General features: G+C 40.8%; 1 protein-coding gene across 1 annotated transcript in view; it reads right to left on the minus strand.

The window, feature by feature from the left end:
• Positions 1 to 9,131: 9,131 nt before the first annotated feature.
• The window catches only part of PELI2 (pellino E3 ubiquitin protein ligase family member 2), a 188,597-nt gene continuing 173,455 nt past the window's right edge, over positions 9,132 to 24,273 (minus strand). The window contains exons 4-6 of the mRNA XM_066274213.1: positions 22,365 to 22,562; positions 20,239 to 20,427; positions 9,132 to 14,033 (exon numbers count right to left, since the gene is read on the minus strand). Coding sequence (XP_066130310.1) covers positions 13,467 to 14,033; positions 20,239 to 20,427; positions 22,365 to 22,562 — 954 coding nt within the window. The 3' untranslated portion in view covers positions 9,132 to 13,466. The remainder of the gene's footprint in view (positions 14,034 to 20,238; positions 20,428 to 22,364; positions 22,563 to 24,273) is intronic.

Consider the following 24,273-nt stretch of genomic DNA (forward strand, 5'->3'; position numbering starts at 1 on the left):
CATATTTATCTTCAGATCAAAATTAAAACAGTTCTGTGGGCCTCCGAGAGTGTTGTGGGTTCCCAGTGCTGTACCTGCTGTTTCTCTTGGATAAGTCATCCTTGCCTCACAGATGAAATGAGAGAACTGTAGGGGAGTCAAAACTCCTACCTCTGCTTTGTGATATGGCCCCAAAACCCCGTGTCTTGTAAAGATCTATGAACAAGTGTGCTGCATCTCGGGTCTTTCTCCATCCTTTAAAAGCTATGCAATCACCACACACAGATCGCATTTCTTATGTCAAAAAGCCTTACACTTTCCCTTTACCTCAGGATGAACCAAAAAATAAATACAGGTACAGACAGAGAGCTACAACATATGAGCTGCCACCACCTGCAAGAACGGAACCATAAATCCCCGCCCCTCTCGGCGAGGCAGCCGTTGCAAGCTGTCAGGACCCTCCATAAAACATGCCCTTCTGTACTGTCTGATCAGCCTGCCTGATTTACAGTGTATACAGTCTCCAAGTTAAATACCAACGGAAGCACCCGAAAATATATCCTCATTCAATCCCTGTCTGCAAACCGCATTGCCCAAGTAATGTCTGCTCATCCATCACCGACTTCCCGATGCCCGCAGGTCAGTCTCAGAAATACATCCCTGCAGCCGTGCCCCATGACACTTGTGAGCACAGAGAAGGGGAAGCGAAGGCTCCAGATGTAAGGCCCAGGCATTTAAAAACAGCGTGTTTCCAAAAAATGAGACGAAGCAATTCAAACAGTTGGTATCTGGCTCCCCTTTCGTGGGGCTTGTAACACCTTCCCTAATGTAATATTTGAATCTATCTTCCTTTTCTGCTGGCCTCCTAGCAATAGGAGCCATGGTAGCAAATTGAATAAAAAACCCCACACTAAATGGTTCTCCCAGAAACCATTAGGAAGCGTCTGTGTTTATGCAGAATTCCAATCACTTTCTGCGGCAGATCCAGGAGCACAGATTTCTAGTCAGTGAAGATCTGCTCGAACACAAGAATGGGGGTGGGGGGGGGGCAGAAAACCATCCCCAGGCACAGGTTCTCAATAGAGAACCAGAATGGCAGAGTGGAAGTGTGCTGGTTTTGCAGAATGAACTGGGTTTGAATATCACTTCACAGCAACTATACAGATGACACCTTGCAGTGCCCGATTCCTCATGGACACCGAGGTGGACAGACAGTGTTGAGGGGGAATTCAGTCTCCACCTCCTCCTTTCCAACAGGCCCCTGATCTCGTTTAGGTAACTACCTTACCCTAGTGCTGGCCTCATGAACGTGTGACCTTTGCAGTCTAGAACCTTTAAAAGAGAGTGCAGACAGGTTGTCATGGTAACCCATCAAGTCATAATTCTGTACCATCCCGGGCAAGAGCCTAGAGAGGAGAAGAAGACAAGCCGTTCGGGGAGACAGCAGCACCGGAAATCAAGCGTGTCTGTGACGTGAGCCCTCTGTGATTCTGTGTGCTGGCTGTTCACCATGTAGGGGAAAGTCAGAGTAAGAAGGCATAAAAGATTTTTACTTCAAAGCTCCCTAAAAATGCCAGTTCACTCTGTCGCCGATTCTCAGCGGAGTAGGAAATGGAAGAGAATGCAGGGAGATGACGCTGTCAGAAAACGATGAGCTCGAGGGAGAGAGTGGAATCGTTGCTCCTGAATGGCAGGAAGCAGGTGCTTCCCCAGGGCAGGGATTCCGGGGAATCCTTAGATTAGCACTCACCCCCACTCGGTGGTGCAGGCCGGTTCACAACCTGAAACAATGCGGAAGCCGGAACGCAGCTCACGCCTGCAAGCACTCTGCCCGCTCCCAGAATTCCTCCACATCCCAGACGGGAACTCATCTGACACTGAGGACTCACAGCCTTCACGGGGCTGGTCACATCCTGGGGACCTTACGGGCAGCCGGGAGACCATCAACTCACGTTTCCCTGCTCTGGTTGTCGGGCACAGCTGATGGAAACTTGTGTGCCTTTTGGTGTAATTCTTTGCTTCCTGTCTCACATTATTCAAACTTCATTGAATCAGGGGTTTCTGAGACAGTCTTCACCACCCGTGCCCTGGTCCCAATTTCTCTGTTTACCCAGTAGATAATTTGCCTAATGTGGTCAGGAAATGTGAGCAACAATCATATTACTCTAAGGGACATTATTTACTGCAGGGATCTAAACTACTTAGCTTTTAAAATTCCAAAAGTTTCCCAACAATGGAATCAACTGTGTGGCTATTGTCAATCGGGCTGTTCCAGTGTTCTGTTATTTGCAGTGGAAGCAACTTCTCCTGAGCCTGGGTACGCTGGGGGACAGGGCTCTCTTGCAAAGTCAGTGACATTAGAATTGTGACAAGGGTGGGCCCAGAGAAAGGTTCTTTTTTTATTTTATTTTAATTTTGTTTTATTTATTCATTTTAGAGAGGAGAGAGAGAGAGAGAGAGAGAGGAGCAGGAAGCATCAACTCCCATATGTGCCTTGACCAGGCAAGCCCAGGGTTTCGAACCGGCGACCTCAGCATTTCCAGGTCGACGCTTTATCCACTGCGCCACCACACAGGTCAGGCAAGGTTCTTTTCTTAGAAGACATTAAGTGTGATGAATGTGTCTACAATGCAGCTGCAGATAACACATTGGCAAATAGAGTAAATTATTTCTTCATTACCAAGACAGTTGCAGTTTTTACTGGCGTTACGCTGGGGACGATTTCATGTAGTGGGAGTTGATTCACAAAAGGAATTTATTCAACTTCCTAACTTTGCACTGGGGAGTTATTTATGAAACAACTAATGGGAGCTGGGCGGAGGCCTCAATATGAAGTTAACTGGCCACCCTGGAACCAAAAGGTTTGGAATAGTCCACTTTGCAACACAAAGCAGCCGCTACGTGCCAATAAGCTGTAGTGGTCACGAAAGCTGTACTGTCTGTTGTGTAAATGTCACGCATTGGCTGCTGCAGAGGGGCGGGAGAAGGCGCAGCAGGCCTTGGTGCTTGTGATGGATCACTTTCCGTCCTGGATTCCACAGAATTACCTTCAGTCCTCTCTGACCACGTGCACCGGAGGGAAACAGCTGAAATTAGCTTGATGGGTACACAGCTTTGTGAATGTGCTGAATGCCATTGCGTTGTATACTTAAACACTGACTACACTGGCAAGCTTCATGTAATGTATATTTTAACTCAGTAAAAATGTACTTATCAAGCTTTCTTATAAAGAAAAGAGTAATATATATATATATGAGCGATGCATAAAAGGTGATGCATATATATATAAATATATCTTTATTATATATGATTGTAAATAGGCCATTTTTATGTCTTCTTTGAAAAAAATGTCTATTCAGTTCCTTTGCCCCTTTTCAAACTGAATTTTTTTTTAGCTATTGAATTTTACGAGTTCTTTATATTTTTGATATTAATCTTTGATCAGGTATATGATTTGCAAATATTTTTTCCAATTCCATACATTGCCTTTTTCTTTTGTTGACAGTTTCAAGCAAAATCCTAATTAAATTTGTAACCATAAATTTTTCTCTGTTGTCGAAAAAGCATTCAACCCTGCCAATTTTTAGTCTAGCAGGGGCTAAATGATTGAGAAAGAATTTCCTTTTCTGTCATTAAGCATGAATTCTCTGGAAATGCAGAAGGAATAATCTCATGAGCTCTGGTTTTCCGTTATGGTTGCTTCAAAGGTTGCATTTTAAACTCCCAAAGAAAAGGCTGTATTTTCCCCTAAAAACTTTAATGAGGGTGTGAGCAGCAGGGATAATCCTTCAGCCAACCCTGGGCTTAGTCTTCAAGTAAGACAAATGAGCCTCGAGTGGCCGAGGACCCAGATCCAAAGGCCAGGGCACAGAGCCCAACGCTGAGAAATTATCTCATTCCCACCCCAGAGCCCTCCAGGGCGGCTTCTCTTCTCTTACAAGGACTTTCCTTCTTCCTTTATAAACCTCGATGCACAGGAGAGTTCTGAGGACATGTTGGAGGCCAGAACTGCAAACCTGTGGAGCAGAGGCTCAGGCAGCTGGTTGACCATGTGCTGTTTCCACTGACTTGTCCTTCACCCCCTCTTTGACCCTGGCAGTTTGCCTACACCAGTCAGAAACAGACTAGACACCAAAGCTTGCTTGCATCGTAACTCTAAGACAAAGGATGCTTTTTAAAAAGTTCCGTAGTCTATGAGGAGAATTTTAACTGGGCTCCCAGAAGTCTGTATCAGAATCACTTGTGGTGTTTCCCCCCCTCCTAACCTATGGCCATTTACTGCCCACTCCTAACATGCACAGTGCCCACCTCGCCCGTGGATAAGCACCCGTTCCTTGCTGAGATGACTGGGGCATCTGTGACAGAATTCCTATGGGACGGCCAGGTGGGGGCTGGGATGTGCATCCAGCCTGCCAACCTCCACATCGAGGCAGTCGCCAGTGCTTCCCAGCACATGGTGGAGACCAGGAGGTGGGGGCTGTCCTGGCTCTCCCACCTCAGGGCCAGGCCACCTCGCCACACATCAGTCAGAGCCAGCATTTGGGGTGTTGGGAGGGCCAGGGAGAAAACGGGGTGCAGACGGGTTGAGAATACAAAAGGCTAAACGTAATTTGTTGGCATTGTAACAGCCTTGTCCACGCGAGGGTTTATGAGGGCGCAGGACAGGATCCGGGGACGGAAGGAGGCTGGCTGCGTGTTAAACCGTGACAGGTAAACAAGGCCCTGCTTTATGAAAATTAAAAATAAAAGATCCTATTTCTTGCTATAGAAAAGGGAAAACAGATGGAAAGAAGGTGGGTGAGTTCGAGGGAAGTTAGTTACTCTCTGAGAAGTTTGTAAACAGGTACGTATTGCAGTAGAATCATCATCGTAACTTTGTGTGACAGAGGTGGGCTGTTTTCTTTCTAGAAGGGATTAGGAGCAGCACGGTTTTAGGTTTTATTTTCTTGCTTTGTTTTCCTCTTACTATTCTTCTAGGGAAATCATATGGGTTATCGAAGAGAAGGAGGAAGACAACACCAGTATGGAACAGGTTGTAATAATGGAGAACAGTAGCATGTTTGACCAAGCCAGGTAGATTCCGTTAAGGACAAAAGATACTAGATGTCACCCCCTACTTTCAGAGGCAGTTTTATGAGCTTCTTAGAAATTAAAATAGCAAAACAAATCATCACATTAATGCCTACACAGACGTGTTGATGTTGTTTGATATTCTTGTAATATTTTAAATACTTTACATAATTGAATTAAGCAACACGAACACGTAACTCCAGAGCGAAAAGGCCACTGTAATACCAGGAAGGAGACCAGCATTAGCAAACAAGTTAATTCCTGGGTAAACCAGAGAGAAAGGAGTTCAGGCTTTGGTCCAAGGCTTATGATTTTCAAACCATTTCCCAGTTAAATTAAAGACATACCTCCTTGCCTGACCTGTGGTGGCGCAGTGGATAAAGCGTCGACCTGGAATGCTGAGGTCGCCGGTTCAAAACCCTGGGCTCGCCTGGTCAAGGCACATATGGGAGTTGATGCTTCCTGTTCTCTCTCTATCTCTCCCTCTCTCTCTCTCCTCTCTCTCTCTAATAAAAATGAATAAATAAAAAACAATCTAAAAAAAAAAAAAGTGAGCAAACTAAAAAAATACATTTAAAAAAAAAATAAAATAAAGACATACCTCCTGGGAGAAATCGCTGGAAACCAGGCTATCCATTGCACCCCCTTCATCATCGCTAAGTGTCCCCAGAAGGAAGCATGCTGTTGAAGTCGCTGACCTGCCAAGCGAGAGAAAAAGCACGTTGTGAGAGCATGGGGGAGAGCTGACACACACTCCCATTCTGAAAGAGTTTGCCATTTTTTCCTTTTCGCGACCTTGGGTAAATGACTTCAGCACCTTTGAGCAGGGTGCTGCCTTTCCTGCACTATAAGAATGGCTATTATGTCTATCGATCATGCAGAAGTGCCAAGAGGTTTAATTTATTAGTTAATGTTTGTGTTGCATTCTGCAGCTCTTAGATGGAAGGCGTCATAGAAACGCAAAGCAGCAATATATTATCTAAACATCTGCCTCCTCAAATAGCTCTCTAGAAAGTGTTCATTGCTTCAGTACAAATGATTCCTCCAGAAATGGATGATTTTGTCCAGGTCTTTCTCAGCCTATAAATCGTTTCCCCTTCTGTTCAGTACACAGGATGTACTTGTGTGGTCGAGCTCTCCGCCTCGTCCCTGGATTGGTCACTGTGGACGCTGCTTCCTTCTGTGTGAGTGCTGCAGCTCCTTACCGGTCCACCCTTTCCCTCACCACGTCTTGCCCTCTTCATTCTTTACTCCCCCAAACTGTTATCATTTGGCTTTTCTTTTGATGCTTACCTTCTCTCCTGGGCGTGTTATATCTAACCCAAGGTTTTGGTGTTTTCAAATTTGGCAGGAAAAACAAAAGAAATCCTGTAAAAGTTTCTTGAAAATAAGACAATGAAAAAAAAAAAAAGGACTGCTCCAAGTTTCAACATTTTTTTTTTTAATCCAAACTTTTAATTTAATTTTATTTTTTACAGAGACAGAGAGTGAGTCAGAGAGAGGGATAGACAGGGACAGACAGACAGGAACAGAGAGAGATGAGAAGCATCAATCATCAGTTTTTTGTTGTGACACCTTAGTTGTTCATTGACTGCTTTCTCATATGCGCCTTGACTGTGGGCCTTCAGCAGACCAGTAACCCCTTGCTCGAGCCAGCGACCTTGGGTTCAAGCTGGTGGGCTTTTGCTCAAACCAGATGAGCCCGTGCTCAAGCTGGCGACCTCGGGGTCTCGAACTTGGGTCCTCTGCATCCCAGTCTGACGCTCTATCCACTGCGCCACTGCCTGGTCAGGCTCGACATGTTTTGATGACATTAAACTAACTGAAAAATTATTAAAGATTATATTGAAGATTATTTCTGCTACTCTTAATGCGGTCCCTGATTTTGTTTAAATACAGGCAGGTACCAGAGAGCAGAAATTCCAGTTCCAATATGTATCTGCTTGGATTTTAGTAACTTCTTTTCCAAAGAAATTGAATAAATTACATCAATGTATTTTTTTAAAAGGTGTTCTTCTTCCCATCATTTTACTTCCACTTTGAGAGTATATTTTTCTTTGGTTATTATTCTTCAACACCACTACTTGTGGTTATAAGAGTGTCTGAAAATGCACCCAGGATTTATTTGATCAGACACTATAAGATGCCTGTTTCTGACATTCCACGTGGAAACTTTTGTGTTTGGCATCTTTCACTTAGCATGTTTCCAAATTCATTAATATTGTAATATGTACCAGTCCTTCATTAATTTTTTAACAGATTTTATTGATTTTACAGAGAGGGGGAGAGAAATATCAACTCACAGTTGCTTCACTTTAGTTCTTCATTGCTTGTCATATGTGCCTTGATTGGCAAGCCCAGGGTTTTGAACCGGCGACCTCAGCACTCGCTCCAGGTGAACGCTCTATCCGCTGCACCAGCACAGGCCAGGCAGTCCTTCACTAATTTTTATAGCCAAATATCATCTCATTGTGTAGATAAATTATTTACATTTTGTTTATCCATTCATCAGTTGATGGACTTTTGGGTTGTTTCTACTTTGTGGATACCATGAATAATACTGTTATGAATATTCATGTATAAGTTTTGTGTGAACATGTTTTTTATTCTTTTGGGTACATTCCTAGGAGTGATAACACTGTCACATGGTAACTATATTTTATCTCTTGAGGAACTACCAAACTGCTGGTTCCAAAGCAGTCATACCATTTTATAATCCCCCTAACAGTGTATGAGGTTCCAATTTTTTGCTACTTTCATTTTTATTTTAGCCATCATAATGGCTATAAAGTGGTAACTCATAATTTGTAATTCCCTTATGACAAATGATGTTGAGAATTCTATTATGTGCATATTGGTCATTTGGATATTTTCTCTGGAAAAATATCTATTCAAATATTTTGACCATTTTTAAAACTGGGTTCTTTTTATTGATGAGTTTTAAGAGTCCGTCATATTCTGGATACAATTCTATTATCAGATACATGATTTACAAATACCTTCTCCCATTCTGTGTTTTTTATTTTTATTTTGTGTCCCTTGATGCACAAAACATTTTAATTTTGATAAAGTCTAATTTATCTTTTTCTTTTGTTGCTTGTATATTTTGGTGCTATATCTAAGAAATCATTGACCAACCCAAGGTCACAAAGATTTACTCTGTATTTTTCTAAGAATTCTATAATTTTAGTTCTATGATCTATTGTGAGTTAATTTTTGTATACTGAGTAAAGTAGGGGTCAAACTTCATTCTTTTGTGTGTAGTTATCTGGTTCTCCCAACTCCATTTTTTTAGGTGAGAAGAGGGGAGATTGTGAGGCAGACTCACTATACCCCAACTGGGATTCCTTGGCAACCCTGTATGGAACCAATCGATGCTCACATATCGAGCTATTTTTAGTGCCAGAGGCTGATGTGCTCAAACAAAGCTATCCTCAGTGCCTGGGGTCACGCTTAAAACCATCACACCACTGGCTGCAGGAGGGGAAGAGGGAGAGAAGGGAGAGAAGCAGATGGTCACTTCTCCTGTGGGCCCTGTCTAGAAATTGAACCCGAGATGTCCATACACCAGGCAGACATCCATTTGTTGAACACTATTCATTCCCCATGAATACTGTACCTTGATGAATGGGATGTATTTTACAATTGTAACTATGTTTATCCATAACACATCTTACAATTCATGGCGTGTTAGATTTGATAAAGTACAGAACACTTAACTCCTGACATAAAGGCCCATATAAATTTTCATTTTCTTTTTTTGGAAGTGAAAAACCTATTTGCCTCATCAATACCAAGATTCCTTAAATATCAATACGATGGAAAAAAATTTACTACAAATACATATACTTATGAAAGACATTAGTTTAAGGCTTGAAGGCTTACACTCAATCCTTATGTTGTTAAATGTGAATAAAGACTCACAAAAGTAGCAATATGACTTTAATTATCATAAAAAAATCCATTAATTCTACAAGCCAGGTTAAAATCTCCTGGAAGTTAAATTTATTTGCCAGTAATGTAATGTCACAAGAAACAGTAATAGAGGCACTGATGAAGATTTGTTTTTTTTTAATAAAAAAATTAAGGGGATTTTCAGTATCCATATTTTAAGATGTATGTATTGTGTGAATATAAAACAATAACAAACTGTTTGAGATCAACTTGGAAGTTTGAAAAATGCAAAAATCAAGCCTACTATTGTATTAACTTCCTACTGAATGTCCTGATGAACCCATGACAGCCACAGAGTCTAAAGACAACCACTCATAAACATACTGAGATCTGTTTAATAGTTTTTAAAGATTTTTTCCTGTAAAATGGCTTGTATTTCCACAGGTACAATAGTGAAGAAATAAATTTTTCAATTTGACATGAAATATAAAAGAACAGTTTTACAAATATAGCCATAAAATTTAACTGCTCATAACACTATACATGGTAAATATGACCACCCTTTAACTTCTAGACTATTTAATACAGAGAAGCAATGTCATCTCAGCTAAAAAGAAACAACGTCCCTTTCATTGAGTTTGTTTAGAAACAGTTAAATAGAACTGGAAAAATATTTGCTTTTCCCTAACTTCTTCTAGGGATTGTTCATGAGGGTTAAAATTTACTTGAAAGGAGATCACTTTTATAAAAAAGAAATACTGAAACTTCTTGTTTTACTGCTTCCATAATTCTTACATTCTTCTCAAAAGATCCTAAACTTCTCTCATTGGTCTTTGACTGAGTCATGAAGAAATGATCATGGGGCTGCTCCATTTCCAGCACTGAAAGAGACCTCCACGCTCTCAGTTCACGAAGGCTGACCTGCGGGGATAAAGGATCAACAGGCAAGGGAACGGGGCTGGACCTGGCTTACAATCAAGGGTCTGGGGGTTGACAGAACTTCCACTGTCACAAGGCAGGACTGCGTGAAAATAACTAGGTTTTAGCCAGTGTTAACAATGCTGTGAACATAACCCTTTCATGCAAATCCAGAGAACAGAATGGCTTAAAAAAAAATAAGTTGATCAAAATCATAGAACAGCAGGTAACAATTCTGTAACTTATGTTACATGTAAATTAAGAAGGGGGAAAAGTTTTCCTTAAACTCTCAAAAGTGCCCCAACAACAATACTGAGCTCCCACATAACAGGGGTTTGAGTTTTTCTATGTAAGCAAAAATAAAGCATTGACGCTTTATGAAGAAGAGTTCTCCTCAACTTTCCTGATACAGTATATGTAATAAGTTAAAATAACTTCCCTATTGATACTGGAAATAAATTCTACTACAATCATGTGTATGCCAGTTCCTGGCATATTTCTGCATCCAGATTCATTAGTCTCCTTAACGGAGCCCATCATTTTTCCAATGGCTTTCTCCTTTCCCTAAACCCTAACCCTGAAATTCTATAACCAGTTATATCACGTGGCTTCCCTGAGGCACAAAGGTACCAAACTCTATAATTAACTATCGAGGAATGATAAATATGTGCTCTATTTATATTAAAAGATTTTCATTCTTTTGGGCCACAGTGGGGGAAAAAAACCCCAGAAAGCTTAATACTTATTTGCAGTGTGAACTGTAGCCCTTTTTGCAAAAAGTGTAACCAAATAAGGGAAATGGTAAGGGATGCGGCATGCAAGACCCGGCAGCACAGATTATTAATAAAAAAAAAATTCAGGACTAGAAAAATATCGAGTTGTGTCCCATTCACTCTCAATCATTTTTTTGTCTTTGTAGTAAATGGATGTAAGCAAATGAAAAAAATAGTATCTATGGGAATATATCACTGGGGCCGAACTTCTGGAAACCTATTCACAAAAGGCATTTCGATCAGGCTGAGATCAGGATAATTGGTCCGCAATTTCCTATGAATACACACGGGGGAGTGAGACTCACCCTTTAATGTGGTGGCAAGCAAGACATAAAAACAGAAGTGACCTTTGAGAAGTTACCTTTTCTGAACTATATTACTCTACTTTGGGGAGCTAGAGTGTTCTGTTCTTTATTCTTATAAGCTAACTTGCTCTCAACTTTGAAAAAGAGATCTCATTAGCCAAAATTCTAAGGGCATCTGACAAGACATGGCCAAGGTGAGCATGGTTTCCTTTCTGCACACTTACTCCCTCTCTGGGGAGGGGACCTCATCTGGAAGTCAGAGGACAAGATGCAGCGCTGACAGAGGGGGTTCACTGTTACCGCTTCCAAGAGTTTGGAATTTATTACCCAAATTTCAAGTTACATTTATTTTACCTATCCAAGTATGCTAAAAGTCACAAACTTTTCTGGTTGGAAGATAATTTTATTTGGGGGCACATGTTGCATGCAGAACTGCTAGACTTATATCAAGTTTTGGAAATGGAAAAGTGTATCAGAGCATAACTTTCTGGAAAAAATTTCTTTTGGTAGGTAAAAATCCAGCCTTTCTGGATGCAAGACCATTTACCGTACAAGATGCTTTTAGGGTATCAAGAATCCTCTATAGCAAGAAAAGGGACCATGTACCTCCTTTATCATTCTGTGGAACGTAAAGAATCACAGACTGACAAGACAATATCAGTGAAAGCTAATCATCGGAGACTCTGTCTGGCTAAGTCAAAAGGCATTTGCTATATCATTCTAGGCAATACCATTGTTCCCTTTTCTGTCTGCAGGTAGAGTACTATACAGAATAAAAGTAAGCTATCAATAAGAGGACTGTCATTTAAAACCTACCAAAACAAAACATCTCATCCTAGATAATAATCTCTTTTGAAAAGTAAAGCTATCTTACAACTGAGAGGCTGAGCTTTTAATACATTAAGTCAAATTAAGCAGCAGCAATCAAGAGTAATACATCTTATTACTTTAAGGAGAAGGACATTCAAAAATGGGTTAGAACAATTGAAAATAGGCAAAATATTTGCCAGTAGGCAAAACATGAAAAAAACCAATTCAAGTACGGATATAGGATATTAGAACCATATAAATTATATATCTTTACAAAGGTTAAAAAAATGTAGCACAAATGTGCAATGGTCAATTTAAGAGGATGTTAGTTTAAATAAATACTTGCTCCACGTGGCAGGGATCTTTTTCATCTCAGCCAGCTCTGTCCGAAAGGATCTTTCCATCTGGGAGGAGTGACACTACTGGTGCCGCACAGAATGAGCACCCAGGAATTATCATTTCAAATGAAATGAAAATAACAGAGAGGCATAGAGGAGCTCATCTGAAATTTTGATTTAATTATTCTCCAGTAAACACTCATTTGCTCTCTTGAAATCAGGAATTTCAAATGATCTCTGCAGATGTACCGCTTGGTGTTGTGTATATCTAATGATCACATTTAAATTTAGTTTAATTTGCAAACATTTTCAAAACTTCCAGGGCTCTGTAAGCTGCGAAGGAAGGTGACAGATGGCGGAAAGGGAGTGAATAAAAATGCTTGTGTCATTGTGATGTGTTGCTTCTAGGCTCACAGAATTTTGGCTTTCTTAAGGAAGAAAAAAAATTATGAAACCCCAACAAGTGGTTTTAAAAAGTAAAATCTCATTTTTTTAATCACTCTTAAATCTTAAACATTTCAGTAGCAAATAGATTTGATACCCTAGTCTCGAGGCCGCATTAACTGCTGTAATGACCACCCTCAGTGAATGAATTTTTAAAAGTTGCTATATTTTAATCAACCAAACAGTTTTGGCCATGCATGATGAGTATCAGGGACAAAATATATTAAACAAAAATAACAAAAGGCAAACTAAAAAGTTACGAAAAATTCTTTGTTTGAAATGCCAAGGTATTTGGTAAAGATGTGTATAAAATAAATTCCACCGAAGTTAGTAAAAAAAGAACAGGACAACATATGAATATTCTCTCCCCACAAAAGTAAGAAAAATAAATCAGAAAAAGCCCCAGATTTCCAAAAAACCACCTGTGCCTAAGGTCTCCTGTCCACCAATAATATTTCCCAGGGCCGCCCCTTTGGTATCTGGTCAGATCTAGCCTGTATCAAGTATTTCCAGACATCTATGTCTGTCAGGTAATAGCTACACCCCTGCAGCATGGAAGGTGGCATATTACGAGCCAACAACTGAATAAATTTCTTCATTTGTAAAATACGATTTAAAGTTTTATCCAAGGCTACAAAGGAAAAAAAAACAAAACACTTGCTTCAATACCCAAGGTTAAAATAAAAGCATGACGCTTTAAATCCGACTATTACGAAGATCCTGTGGTTTAATCAAGCGGACTTCGATGATGCTGCTGTTCTGAGCATGCCCGTTAAATTCCTCGCATGTCTCCTCACTGGGTTCCCTCTGTCCTCCCAGCCTCGGCGGTCCCCCTCCCCTTAATAAACAACATTATAAAATGGTAAAATCGAGAGTTAGTGGCAAAAATCTTCACAGTAACTGTTTAACAAAGTCGTAGATGGCTGTCAAGGGCATCAGTCCACGGGACCCTGGAAAATCAATTTGATGCAGTTCTGCTCCCCGTCCAGCTGCGCCGCACAGAAAGGGCAGGCAGCGTGAAACGCGTGAGTTCCGTGAGGCAGCGGGATCTGAGACCAGTATTTTGCAGACTTCTCGGAGCATACGTGTCCACAGGGGGTGAAAGCATGCGTCGGTGGTCCTGCGTCTACGTAAAATCCCGCCTCACAGCCGAGCCACAGAGGCACGTAGGGACCCACAGTCCTGCACATGGGACACTCCCTCTCGTTGGCCTCTGTGTCGCTCCGGTGGCCCCAGTTGTGGTACCCGTGCACGTGGCCACAGCTGAGGTAGGCCCAGGGCTGCTTTTCCTCCACGACTTCCTTCCTGTTGATGCTGGGGAAGGCCAGGGTGTTGAGCCCCACGGGGCACTGTGGCCGGGCTGCGTTGATCTCCTGGCGCAGGGCTTCGATGTGTTTCTGCGTCGGGGCGTGAAAAAGGCCATCCGCTGTTCTCCAGAGAAGGGTGGCCCCGCACAGGTCGATGAGGGAGCCATCCTGCAGGACGTTGGTCTCACTTTCCACCTAGAACAAGTTTGATAGACATGCCTTTAAAAAGCAAAATTCAGCAAATCAGTCTGACATTTATTTCCTCGCACAATAGGCAAGTCATCTCTGAAGTAAGCACAGGGAGGTAGTTTATCACACTAAAGACCAGGACTGGACGAGTAACTTATTCTATCTGAGCCTGTTTCCTCATGTGAACACTGGCTGTAATACATGCATGCCATAGGCACATAGCCCTAAGCACGCTCTACCTAGCTAGACGTGTTCGATTAGTGTAGTGGTAACTTCAATGGGTACAAATCTCCTTAGATTTTTATTTTTCCTCAAGTCAGTAATACAACTACTCTTTTTTTTTTTTTTTTTTTTGTATTTTTCTGAAGCTGGAAATGGGGAGGCAGTCAAACAGACTCCTGCATGCGCCCGACCGGGATCCACCTGGCACGCCCACCAGGGGGCGATGCTCTGCCCATCTGGGGCATTGCTCTGTTGCGACCAGAGCCACTCTAGTGCCTGAGGCAGAGGCCATAGAGCCATCCCCAGCACCCGGGCCATCTTTGCTCCAATGGAGCCTTGGCTGCGGGAGGGGAAGAGAGAGACAGAGAGGAAGGAGAGGGGGAGGGTGGAGAAGCAGATGGGTGCTTCTACTGTGTGCCCTGGCCGGGAATCAAACCTGGGACTTCCGCACACCAGGCTGATGCTCTACCACTGAGCCAACTGGCCAGGGCCACAACTACTCTTTGATCTCATCAAGGACAGGAGATGTTCTACCAGTCTATCCAATGAAAACCACACTCATTTTGCCACAGCCAATCCAGAAGACCCCGTGGGGCCCTGCAATCATGACTGCAGTAGTCCACACATGGATTCTGGTGACCCCTAGCTTTGAACAATCTGTCTTTTAACCTGCATTCATAAGGCTCGGTGCAGAAGTGTTCAGTGGAAGTCTTTATTTTTGAGGGGATGGCTGGGCTAAACAGCAGGTCTCAATAAGATATGAACAGCTGACAAGAAGAACAGTTAGGTAAGCGGAAATCTGCCTCCACGTGTTGCAGACCCGAGGGTGCAAGACCAGCAAAATCCCACTCCCATCCTGAAGAGCCCTGTTCCTTAGTACTAGAAGCCAGCAGGCTAGGCTGAAGGTCAATAAGGTGTTGCAAGTGCTATGTGTGGTCACATGACCACAGTGGCTATAAGCGTGGATGGTGGAGCCCATTGCCTGTGTTTGAATCCTGGCTCTGTCCCTTCCTAGCTCTGTGACCTTGGCAGTTACTTTCAAGTGCCAGTATGTCAGTTTCCAATGTCTGTAAAATGTTGATTAGGGGATTCTGAAGGTTAAAAAAGTTAATACAAACAAAGTGCTTAGAACAATGTCTGGTATGTAATAAGCACTGTGTAAATCAGGGGTCTCAAACTTGAGGCCCGTGGGCCGCGAGTTTGAGACCCCTGGAAATGTTTGCTACTGTTACTTTGATGACAGTAAAATCAGAAATGGTCTAAAAGAATTTTCCTTAAACAGAGATTTGAAAAATATATTGTCAGGAGTCAGCGGGTGGGATAGGAGGTACACCAGGAGGCATGAAAAGGCCAAACACCATGTATATTGAGGGAACAAGATTTGGTAGGTGAATGTGGCTGGATCGGGCAGGGCGTGGGGTTTAGGACAGGAGGCCCAGGCCAGAGAGGTCGGTTGGCCTCCATGCTCAAAGGGAGTCAATGGGGAGTTTTAGGAAGCTATAAAAGAATGGATTTGCCTTTCCAAAAGGTCCCTTTTAGAAATGTAGAGGATAGGCTGGATGGATACAGGACTAAGATAGGAAACAGTGGGAGTTCTCTTTCCAGGGAAAGACAGTGGGGAGGAAGCTGAACAAAGAGAATGTTGGTGGCAACAGACAAGAGGCACAGGTATAAACATTGAGGAATTAGACTTGTAGCCCTTAGCTCCTGATTTAGGAAGAAAGACTTTTATGATCTGACTTCACTATCTATGAAGAACTGGGATTTCTATGGACAGGGAATCTAAAAGAAATGGCAGATTTTGGGGAAAGGTGGTGAGGTCAGTTTTGAGAGTGTAGGATCTGTGCGCTGTGCAGAGGGTCTGCCGTGTATGTAATACATGAGGGCATGTGGAACTGCAGCCTCTGAGAGAGATGTGGTCAAGAAAAGCATACCTGGGATTTATCAGCATCTAGATGAGGCCCTGGCCTGGGTAAGACTGCCCAACAGGGTTCCTGGGCGGGCAGGGAGACTGAGGACAGAGACAGGGCATCCCCCACTAAGGCGGGATGCAGGAAAAAAAAGCACAAAATGGGAAGAGAGAGATATGGAAAGATGAGAAATTTTATCATCCTCTGGCTCAAAAAAACTTTGTTGGCACTACATTATCATCAAGCTGAAGCCCAAACTTCTCAACATTCACAATATGGACACTCACTTCTGCAGTTGTAGCTAACTGTGAAACCAGGCTGCTCAATGCTGAGTGCACAGAGTTTGAATCTATGGACACACTAAGTTGGACCATAGGCATGCACACAAGTGCCTTTGGAGTAGAATTCTCCATCACACCCCACCCCACGTCTTCCCCTCAGCTTGGTAAACTCTCACTTATTATTCAGGTCTCACTGGGATGTCACTGATTTAAGAATGCAGAGCTATTATGTGGAAGAACCAGGACTGGAACCTGTGGCCTGTCTTCAGAACCATTAACATGTAGTGGCTGCTCAAATAGTAGGCTGTTTTCCCTCTTATTTGTTATTTCTGATGTATTATCTTTATCTATGAACAAAATGTATAGTTTTTCTCCAGAATAGTGTGTGTGAGACAGAATGGTGAAGATATACCACTGTGTAGAGGCAAGGGTTTGGATTTTATTTTTTAAATTACACACCCACATACACACACACACACACAGGCAAGGAGAAGCCACAAGGAATAGATAGACAGGGTTGTAGAAGTGAGAGACAGTTAAAAACCTAATGACCCTGGCATATCAGATAGTGAAGCTTAGAGAAGGGAATTCAAATCCCCATCTGCCACTTATGAATAAATGACAATACTTTAAAGCCCTGGTTTCCTCATCTGTAACTGGTAACACCACAACACTGACCTCATAGGGTTGCTTTGCGTAAAGTCTGAGAAGGAATTAACACAAAGCACCTGGTACAGGCTATGTGTAGTAACACTGATTATTTTTATAATTTCACCTAAAATTAGGTAAGAAAATCAACTTAACCGAACCTACCTAATTTTACACAAAACCAAAATACTTAATAAAATATATCAAATATAATTTGATAAAATACTCAAGAGTCTACTGGAGCAATATTATAAATGTTATCACATTACCATTAACTAGGTCAGCGGTTCTCAACCTGTGGGTCGCGACCCACAGGTTGAGAACCGCTGAACTAGGTAAATGAGTAGGGCACAATTCATTCGCCTGTTTATTTACTCAGGGGGGTAAGATCCTGAAAAAATCTCTCCCCTACACTTAATTATGTTGCTCAAGTATGATGTACCAAGGGTTCATCATTTTTTGTGATAATGAGAAACTGGGGTGATTTATTGTTAAAAACACATGAGTATAATATAAAACACTCTATCAGGAGGCACTGACTATTGTCATAATAAATATTCTAGACTATTAGCTGATTACTTTATTCTTCATATTTTCATATTACAAATGATATCTCCAGAAAGACATAATTTATATCAAGTGCTACCAGCAACCAGGACTACAGAGTCATACCCTGGAAAAGGAGTGCAAAGAATCGGTAGGTTTTCATCTTGGACAGAGACAACTGTTTTCCAATGTAACAAGAGGCGATTGCAGGAAGGCTGGGTCCCTAGATACCCACGGTGCAACCCACAAGCTCAAGATCAGGCTGACAGAAACCTGGACACCTTCATTGTTGGCTGGGTCATTTGCATACTGTCAAATACTACAGCACAGTTTTATATAGATCTAAGGGTCACTTACAGGGAAAACTTTAAAAATTAGACTATATTTAACATAATCCATTCATACAAGCTATTTCTGGAGTTGCATCTGTAGCACTGTCAGTTTCTCTGGTATGGTACTGAAGTGTGAGCTAGGTCCACTACACAATTACCAGAGTGGGCAAGACACGCATCCTGGGATGTGCTCTCCTAGACAAACAACCCTTCATGGACTGCTGCACATGCTTTCCATCTGTTCAGGAGGCAAATGCCCTGGTGGGAACCATCTCAGGTGAGAGCCAGGTGTGACTTCCCACAACATGGTACCGAGTGGCAGCCAAGAGTCCAGACTCTCAATCAGGGGACTCGAGTTTCAGTCCAATCTCGTGTCACCTTCTAACTCTGTGTGACATTGGGCAATATTTAACCTCTTTATGCCATGCCTTCCTCATCCATATAATGGGGATAATTCCACTTCTCTGACAAGGCTGCTGTTTAGACTAAAATAATAGCTAATGTCTCTGAAATGTTAATACAGTGCCTGCATCCAGCAACCTTTTTCTGACTTCTTACTGTTGCTGTTAGAATGATGAACAACCGGTTTGGCGAACCTAGCTCAGTTTTCTATAACATCATCTGATGATCAGAGACAAAAAATTATTTGGAAAAACTTCTTTCACATTTCCTCCCCTATTTACAATCTCTTTAAAAGTGTTTAGACAAAGGTGATTGAATTTGCTTGGCCTTTATTAGAAAATGCTTCGCATATTTACTCAGCCATGATGCTCTAAGACAGCTTTATCATCAAATGAAAAGCTGTACCTATAGCTGAATAATGGTATAAGATGGAAATTAAAAACATTCCCTAGCAGTAAAAACCAGTAGCAAACAGCAAACCAGGTTAGTAAAAGTCCCCCGTTTACTTTTTCCATCTTAAAAATACTTGGTTATCATGCTAGACCAATCCTCTAGTTCCCTACATTTTTTCTATGAAAGCTTTGAAGAAAACATTTGTGCTCTCTTGTTCTAGCTTCTATATAACAGTTAATTAAAAGTCCTAGAGTGGAAAATTCACTAAGAACCTTTGATGAGTAGACAAGAAGGCTGTGGTACATTTACACAACGGAATACTAGTTGGCTGTATAAAAGAAAACAATCTTACCTTTTGCAACAGCATGGATAAACCTGGAAATTATTATGCTAAATGAAATAAGCCAGTGAGAAAAAGACAAATACTATATGATCTCACTTATATGTGGAATCCAATTAACAAAATAGAAACAGAAGCACAGATACATAGAACAGACTGACAGCTGTCAGAGGGGTGGGGGTTTGAGGAGCTGGATGAAAGAAGGTGAAGGGGTTAAGCAAAAAATATGTATACATGACACACAGACACAGACAACAATGTGGTGACAGCCAGAGGGGCAAGGGGGTGGGGGCAGGTGGAGGCGGGCAGAGGGAGAATAAATGGGAACAGAAAGAGCCACTTTGGGTGCTAAGTACACAATGTAGTATGCAAATGATATTCTATTGAATTGTACACTTGAAACCCGAATGGTTTTATTAACCAATGTCACCCCAATAAATTCAATAATTTTTTTTTTCTTAAAAAAGAACCTTTGTGCACTATGCCTCACAGCTATGACAAGATCAGAAATTCAACGCTTTTTAAAGGTATTCTAATTATTCTCCATAAAAGAAAGGGTTAAAAACAGCTTTAGGTCATTGGGATAAGTAGTAATAGTTCTAGGAAAATATCAGTATGCCAAGTCAATGCACTATACAAATTATTTCAAGTAAAAGGCTGTAATTACAATTTTGGTTAGTTTTATAGGGAATTATGTATTAATTTCTTACTATAAACCAAAAAAAAAAGGGAGCTAATTTAATTATCTTTTAGTTCTAGAAAGTCTAGTAAATAATTCTGTAAATTATAATTTTCACTAATTTATAGTCTCAGTCTGTTTAGGATTTTTCCAAATTAGTAAAGTTTTACACTAAAAATAAATTTATTCTTCTTAAAGTGAATTTAAGTGAAATTTTGTGGTGAAGGATATAATAAAAGATTCTGCTCTTAAGTTTGTAAGGAGCAAAAGATAATTTTCTTGTTATGAGAAAAGCTTAAGCGTTAAAGGAAATAAGGTCATTTTCTTCTCATTCTCCTGGGTCAGTGGTACCCTGTGCCCGTAACTGTCCAAAGGTTCGAATTTCAGGGGAGGAAAAGGACAGTACTCAAGATAGGTTTCTGACTCTCTGCTCCTTTTTCAGAGAGAAGTCTACTCACCAGCTTTCCCCTCTGCTGGGCCGACCTGGTTTCTCGCAAGGTGTACACGTCTCCGCAGACGGAGATCTCCCGCCAGACGCCGGGCTGGGACTCCTCAGTGAAACCCCCTCTGGGGTGCATCACCAGGACCCCGTTTGTAGTGAGACCGTCCATGTGGCCATCGGGGTTTTTCCATTTTGCTGCCTTTTCCTGGAGAACAGGGAAAGCATGATAAGATCATGTTCAAAATGATGGGATTCTAGACTCTCTTTAAAATATTGGGTAGGAGCAGGGGAGGAAAATGATGAATTTTCATTTTCTATTTAAAGCTAATAATCAGAAGGATAAAATATTCAATTAGTCCAACAATATGAAAGAAGTGGTAAGATGGATGAATAATGTATTCCCAGAGACACACTATATTTATCTTGGAAGCTAAAATAAAAATAACCTGATGCTGGGCCTCTGCCTCAGAGATTCTTTTCTACATCCCCCAGGTGATTCCAGAAATCTGGTCTGTGTTCTTCATTGTATTTGTGCAGTGCTTTCATCTTATCATTTAAAGATGCTTTACACCAGCGGTTCTCAACCTGTGGGTCGCTACCCTGGCGGGGTCGCCTAAAGCCATTGGAAAATACATAATGCATATCAGGTATTTACATTCCAAATCATAACTGTAGTAAAATTACAGTTATGAAGTAGCCACCAAAATTATTTTTTGGTTTGGGGTCACCGCAACATGAGGAACTGTATTGCGGGGTCACAGCATTAGAAAGGTTGAGAACCATGGCTTTACACGAACTCATTATCAGGGAGATGTGCAGAGGAAGGTAAAACATTCTTATTAAACACAAAATTTCAATAAATGTGAAGCCAACAATTTGTGGCCATTACGTTTTCATACGAATCAGTATTGATTCCAAAGGTGGAAGGCACAAGCAGCTTGAAATTATGGCAGGACAGATACTTGGATGTCTGTCCCACAGTGATTTCACTCTTGTTCATATAACTCAAGGCAAATCCCGATTACAATAAGCCAGCTATGAGGATCCCAGCCCCTTGTCAATGACTGTCTGAGGGGTGGGCATGTGGCTGAGTCTGGCTTCCTGGAAAGATTTCTTTGCTCAACAAAGAGACAAGGAATAAACAGTGCTCCCGCCCCCTCTTCCTCACTGGAAGTGTCATGCTGCAGGGATGTGTGGCAGTGCAGGAATCATCTCTCCCCATGAGAAGACCTCGCCTGAGAAGGCTAAGGTGTCCAGAGAAGCAGAGGACAAGACAGAAAGAACCTGGTTCTTTGGATGTCACAGAACCACTAAATTAACCAAACCTTGTCACTTCTTGTAATGTGGGACAGCAAATTTTTATTATGGTTTAGGCCATTCTAAGTGGGATTTTTCCCCCTACAAAAATATTCTGATTCAAAAAGCAACCATATGGCTTGACCTGTGGTGGCACAGTGGGTAAAGCATTGACCTGGAATGCTGAAGTCGCTGGTTCAAAACCCCAGGCTTGCCCAGTCAAGGCACATACGAGAAGCAACTACTCTGAGTTGATGCTTCCCTCTCCCTTCCTCTCCCCCATATCTCTCTCTCCTCTCTCTAAAATCAATAAAAATAAAAAATAATTTAAAAAAACCCAAAAGGAACCAGAAGAAAACTGGATAGTCACTAAAGCCTTTGGGTTTAATTTACATGGAAACCCTGTGAAGGCAGAGATCACTAATGTTTTGCTCTCTGTGATATCACATCTATAAATTCAATATGGAACATAGCAAACACTCAATTTATGAATGAATGAATAACTAATATTTTCCTTTGAACCCTCATCTATTTCATTACTTATTTTCCCCTATAAAATAAACCTTAAATCTACCAAAAATACATTAAGCACGATGTTAAGAGCCATTGTATACATATTTAAAAAATTACTGTATATATTATAATTACTCTAGCAGATAAAATAAATAACAATTATTTTTAGGTTTTTAATAACAGCCTTTCAAATTGGCCAGCTAAAAACAATCTCAAATTTTAACTAAAAGCATCATGTAAGGCAAATTTTTTGGTCACAATTAAAAGTTATATCATATATATGATAATAACAGATGTTTTTCTTGAAACAATGTATTTATTAATAGTACTTACTCCAAGAAATATGTTTTTGGAAGAGTCAAATCCAGCTGCAAATATCCGTGCTGTATAAGGTTCATTCCTGTCACAGACAATCCTGCAGGCAAACCTGGATATAGTGCTTTGTGTAATCTGGGCTTCATCATTGTTTTGACTGCCAGAAATTGTGTCTGTAACGACGAAGTCGATAGGGCTTTCGGTTGATCTGCCCACCTAAGTAAATCAAAATACTCATAACTCTCTTGAAAAATATCATGTCACCATACTTTGCTGAAATGGAATGAGTGTTCATTTAATGTTCATTATCTCTGCTCTGAAGGTCAGAATTTAATGAAAAAGTTCATTGTCTGTGTGTGTGTGTGTGTTTGTGTATGTATTTCTAGGTGGGAAAACCCCAAAGATTTTAAAGAAAGCCAACACGCAAAGGAACTCTTGCTCCTATTCCTGTCCAGCTCCAGTGGGGTTTACCGACTTAGTCAATCCACCAGTGACTCGTAGTACAGAGCAAGAGCAGCACTAACTCAGACACACAGATCAAATGCCTGCTGCCATTCCTCAGTGTAAGAAAGATGGAAAGGGCTATACAGGTCAGACCAAAGTTGGATGTGTAGTCAGATTAAAGATGTAAAGAGCTGATATTAACATTTCAACTTTGGGTTTTTTAAAAATTCTCTTGGGAAAGCCTAAAAAGTTGCCAATAATATTATATTACTTTCCTTGGTGAGTTTAAATGCTGCCAGAAAGACTATATTTCATTGGCCAGATCTTAGAATTCTAACAAAACTTTTCATATTCAATAAATTCAAATAAGACAGGTATTACTCTGTCCTGCGAACTGTGATAAGTTTAGTATTTGTTTACAAATATTTTGTCTCAAGACAAAATAGTAAAACATTTATGTAATAATGTTCTATGAATCTCTAACTAGAAAACATTGATAAATGTTATATATGCCAAAGAGAATTTTAACTTAAAATCATTGAAATGTAAAGAAATCACTTCTCACTATACATATTAATATTCTAACTAGAGTGACTTTGATTCTGAAGCAGCCAATTGGAAAACACAGATATAGGTCCCCAAAAGTCAATTTACCAGGTATCTTTATCCTGATCTCAAAATTCTATCTGAAACATAAAAGGGAAATTATTAATATATCTTACATAATTTAGCTGTTCTTGCTTCATGGAACAATATCAAATTTTTTTTTGTAAATCTCATGTATACATTTTCAGGCATAGACTATCTCAAACCAATCAACAACAGACATCTATTTTCTCTTGTTTTTTTACAAACCTTAATTTCTTGTCCTAATGAAATATGCCCAAAATAGACTAAACCACTGGGTTCACTATTTATCAACTTAAGTAGATGCATATTGCCTGACTGTATGCATTTCAGTTTCAGAAAACCTATAACTTGTTTAAAAATGCAACATAAAATGCAAATTAGAGATAATACAAAATCATATCGTTGTACAATTCATCTTTCTAAAGTTACAGAATCTTCTCTCCTAGATTTATTTAAAAGCTGGGCATGTAACCCAGAAGCTCTGATTCCGTCTGCTCTAGTTTTTCTTTTAAAGCCTTTTTAAAAGCCATTGTCTTAGCTACTTTCAAGTATATAATCAGCATTATTAGGTGTAATCACCATGTGGTACATTAAATACCCAGAACTTACTCATCTTACATCTGGAAGTTTGTGCTCTTTGACCAACAGCCCCCCATTCTCCTCCACGTCCCCACCCCAGCCCCTGCCAACCATCATTCTAGTCTCTGGCTCTATGATTTTGATTTTTTAAAAGATTTCACATATAAGTGATATTATACAGTGTTTTTGTCTTTCTCTGTCTGACTTATTTCACTTTAAAAAGCTTTTATTCAATTAAAGAAGTAACAGATACTTACGCAAAATATTTCACAAA

Source organism: Saccopteryx bilineata, chromosome 4 (genome assembly GCF_036850765.1).
Source record: "Saccopteryx bilineata isolate mSacBil1 chromosome 4, mSacBil1_pri_phased_curated, whole genome shotgun sequence".
Taxonomy (NCBI): Eukaryota; Metazoa; Chordata; class Mammalia; order Chiroptera; family Emballonuridae; genus Saccopteryx; species Saccopteryx bilineata.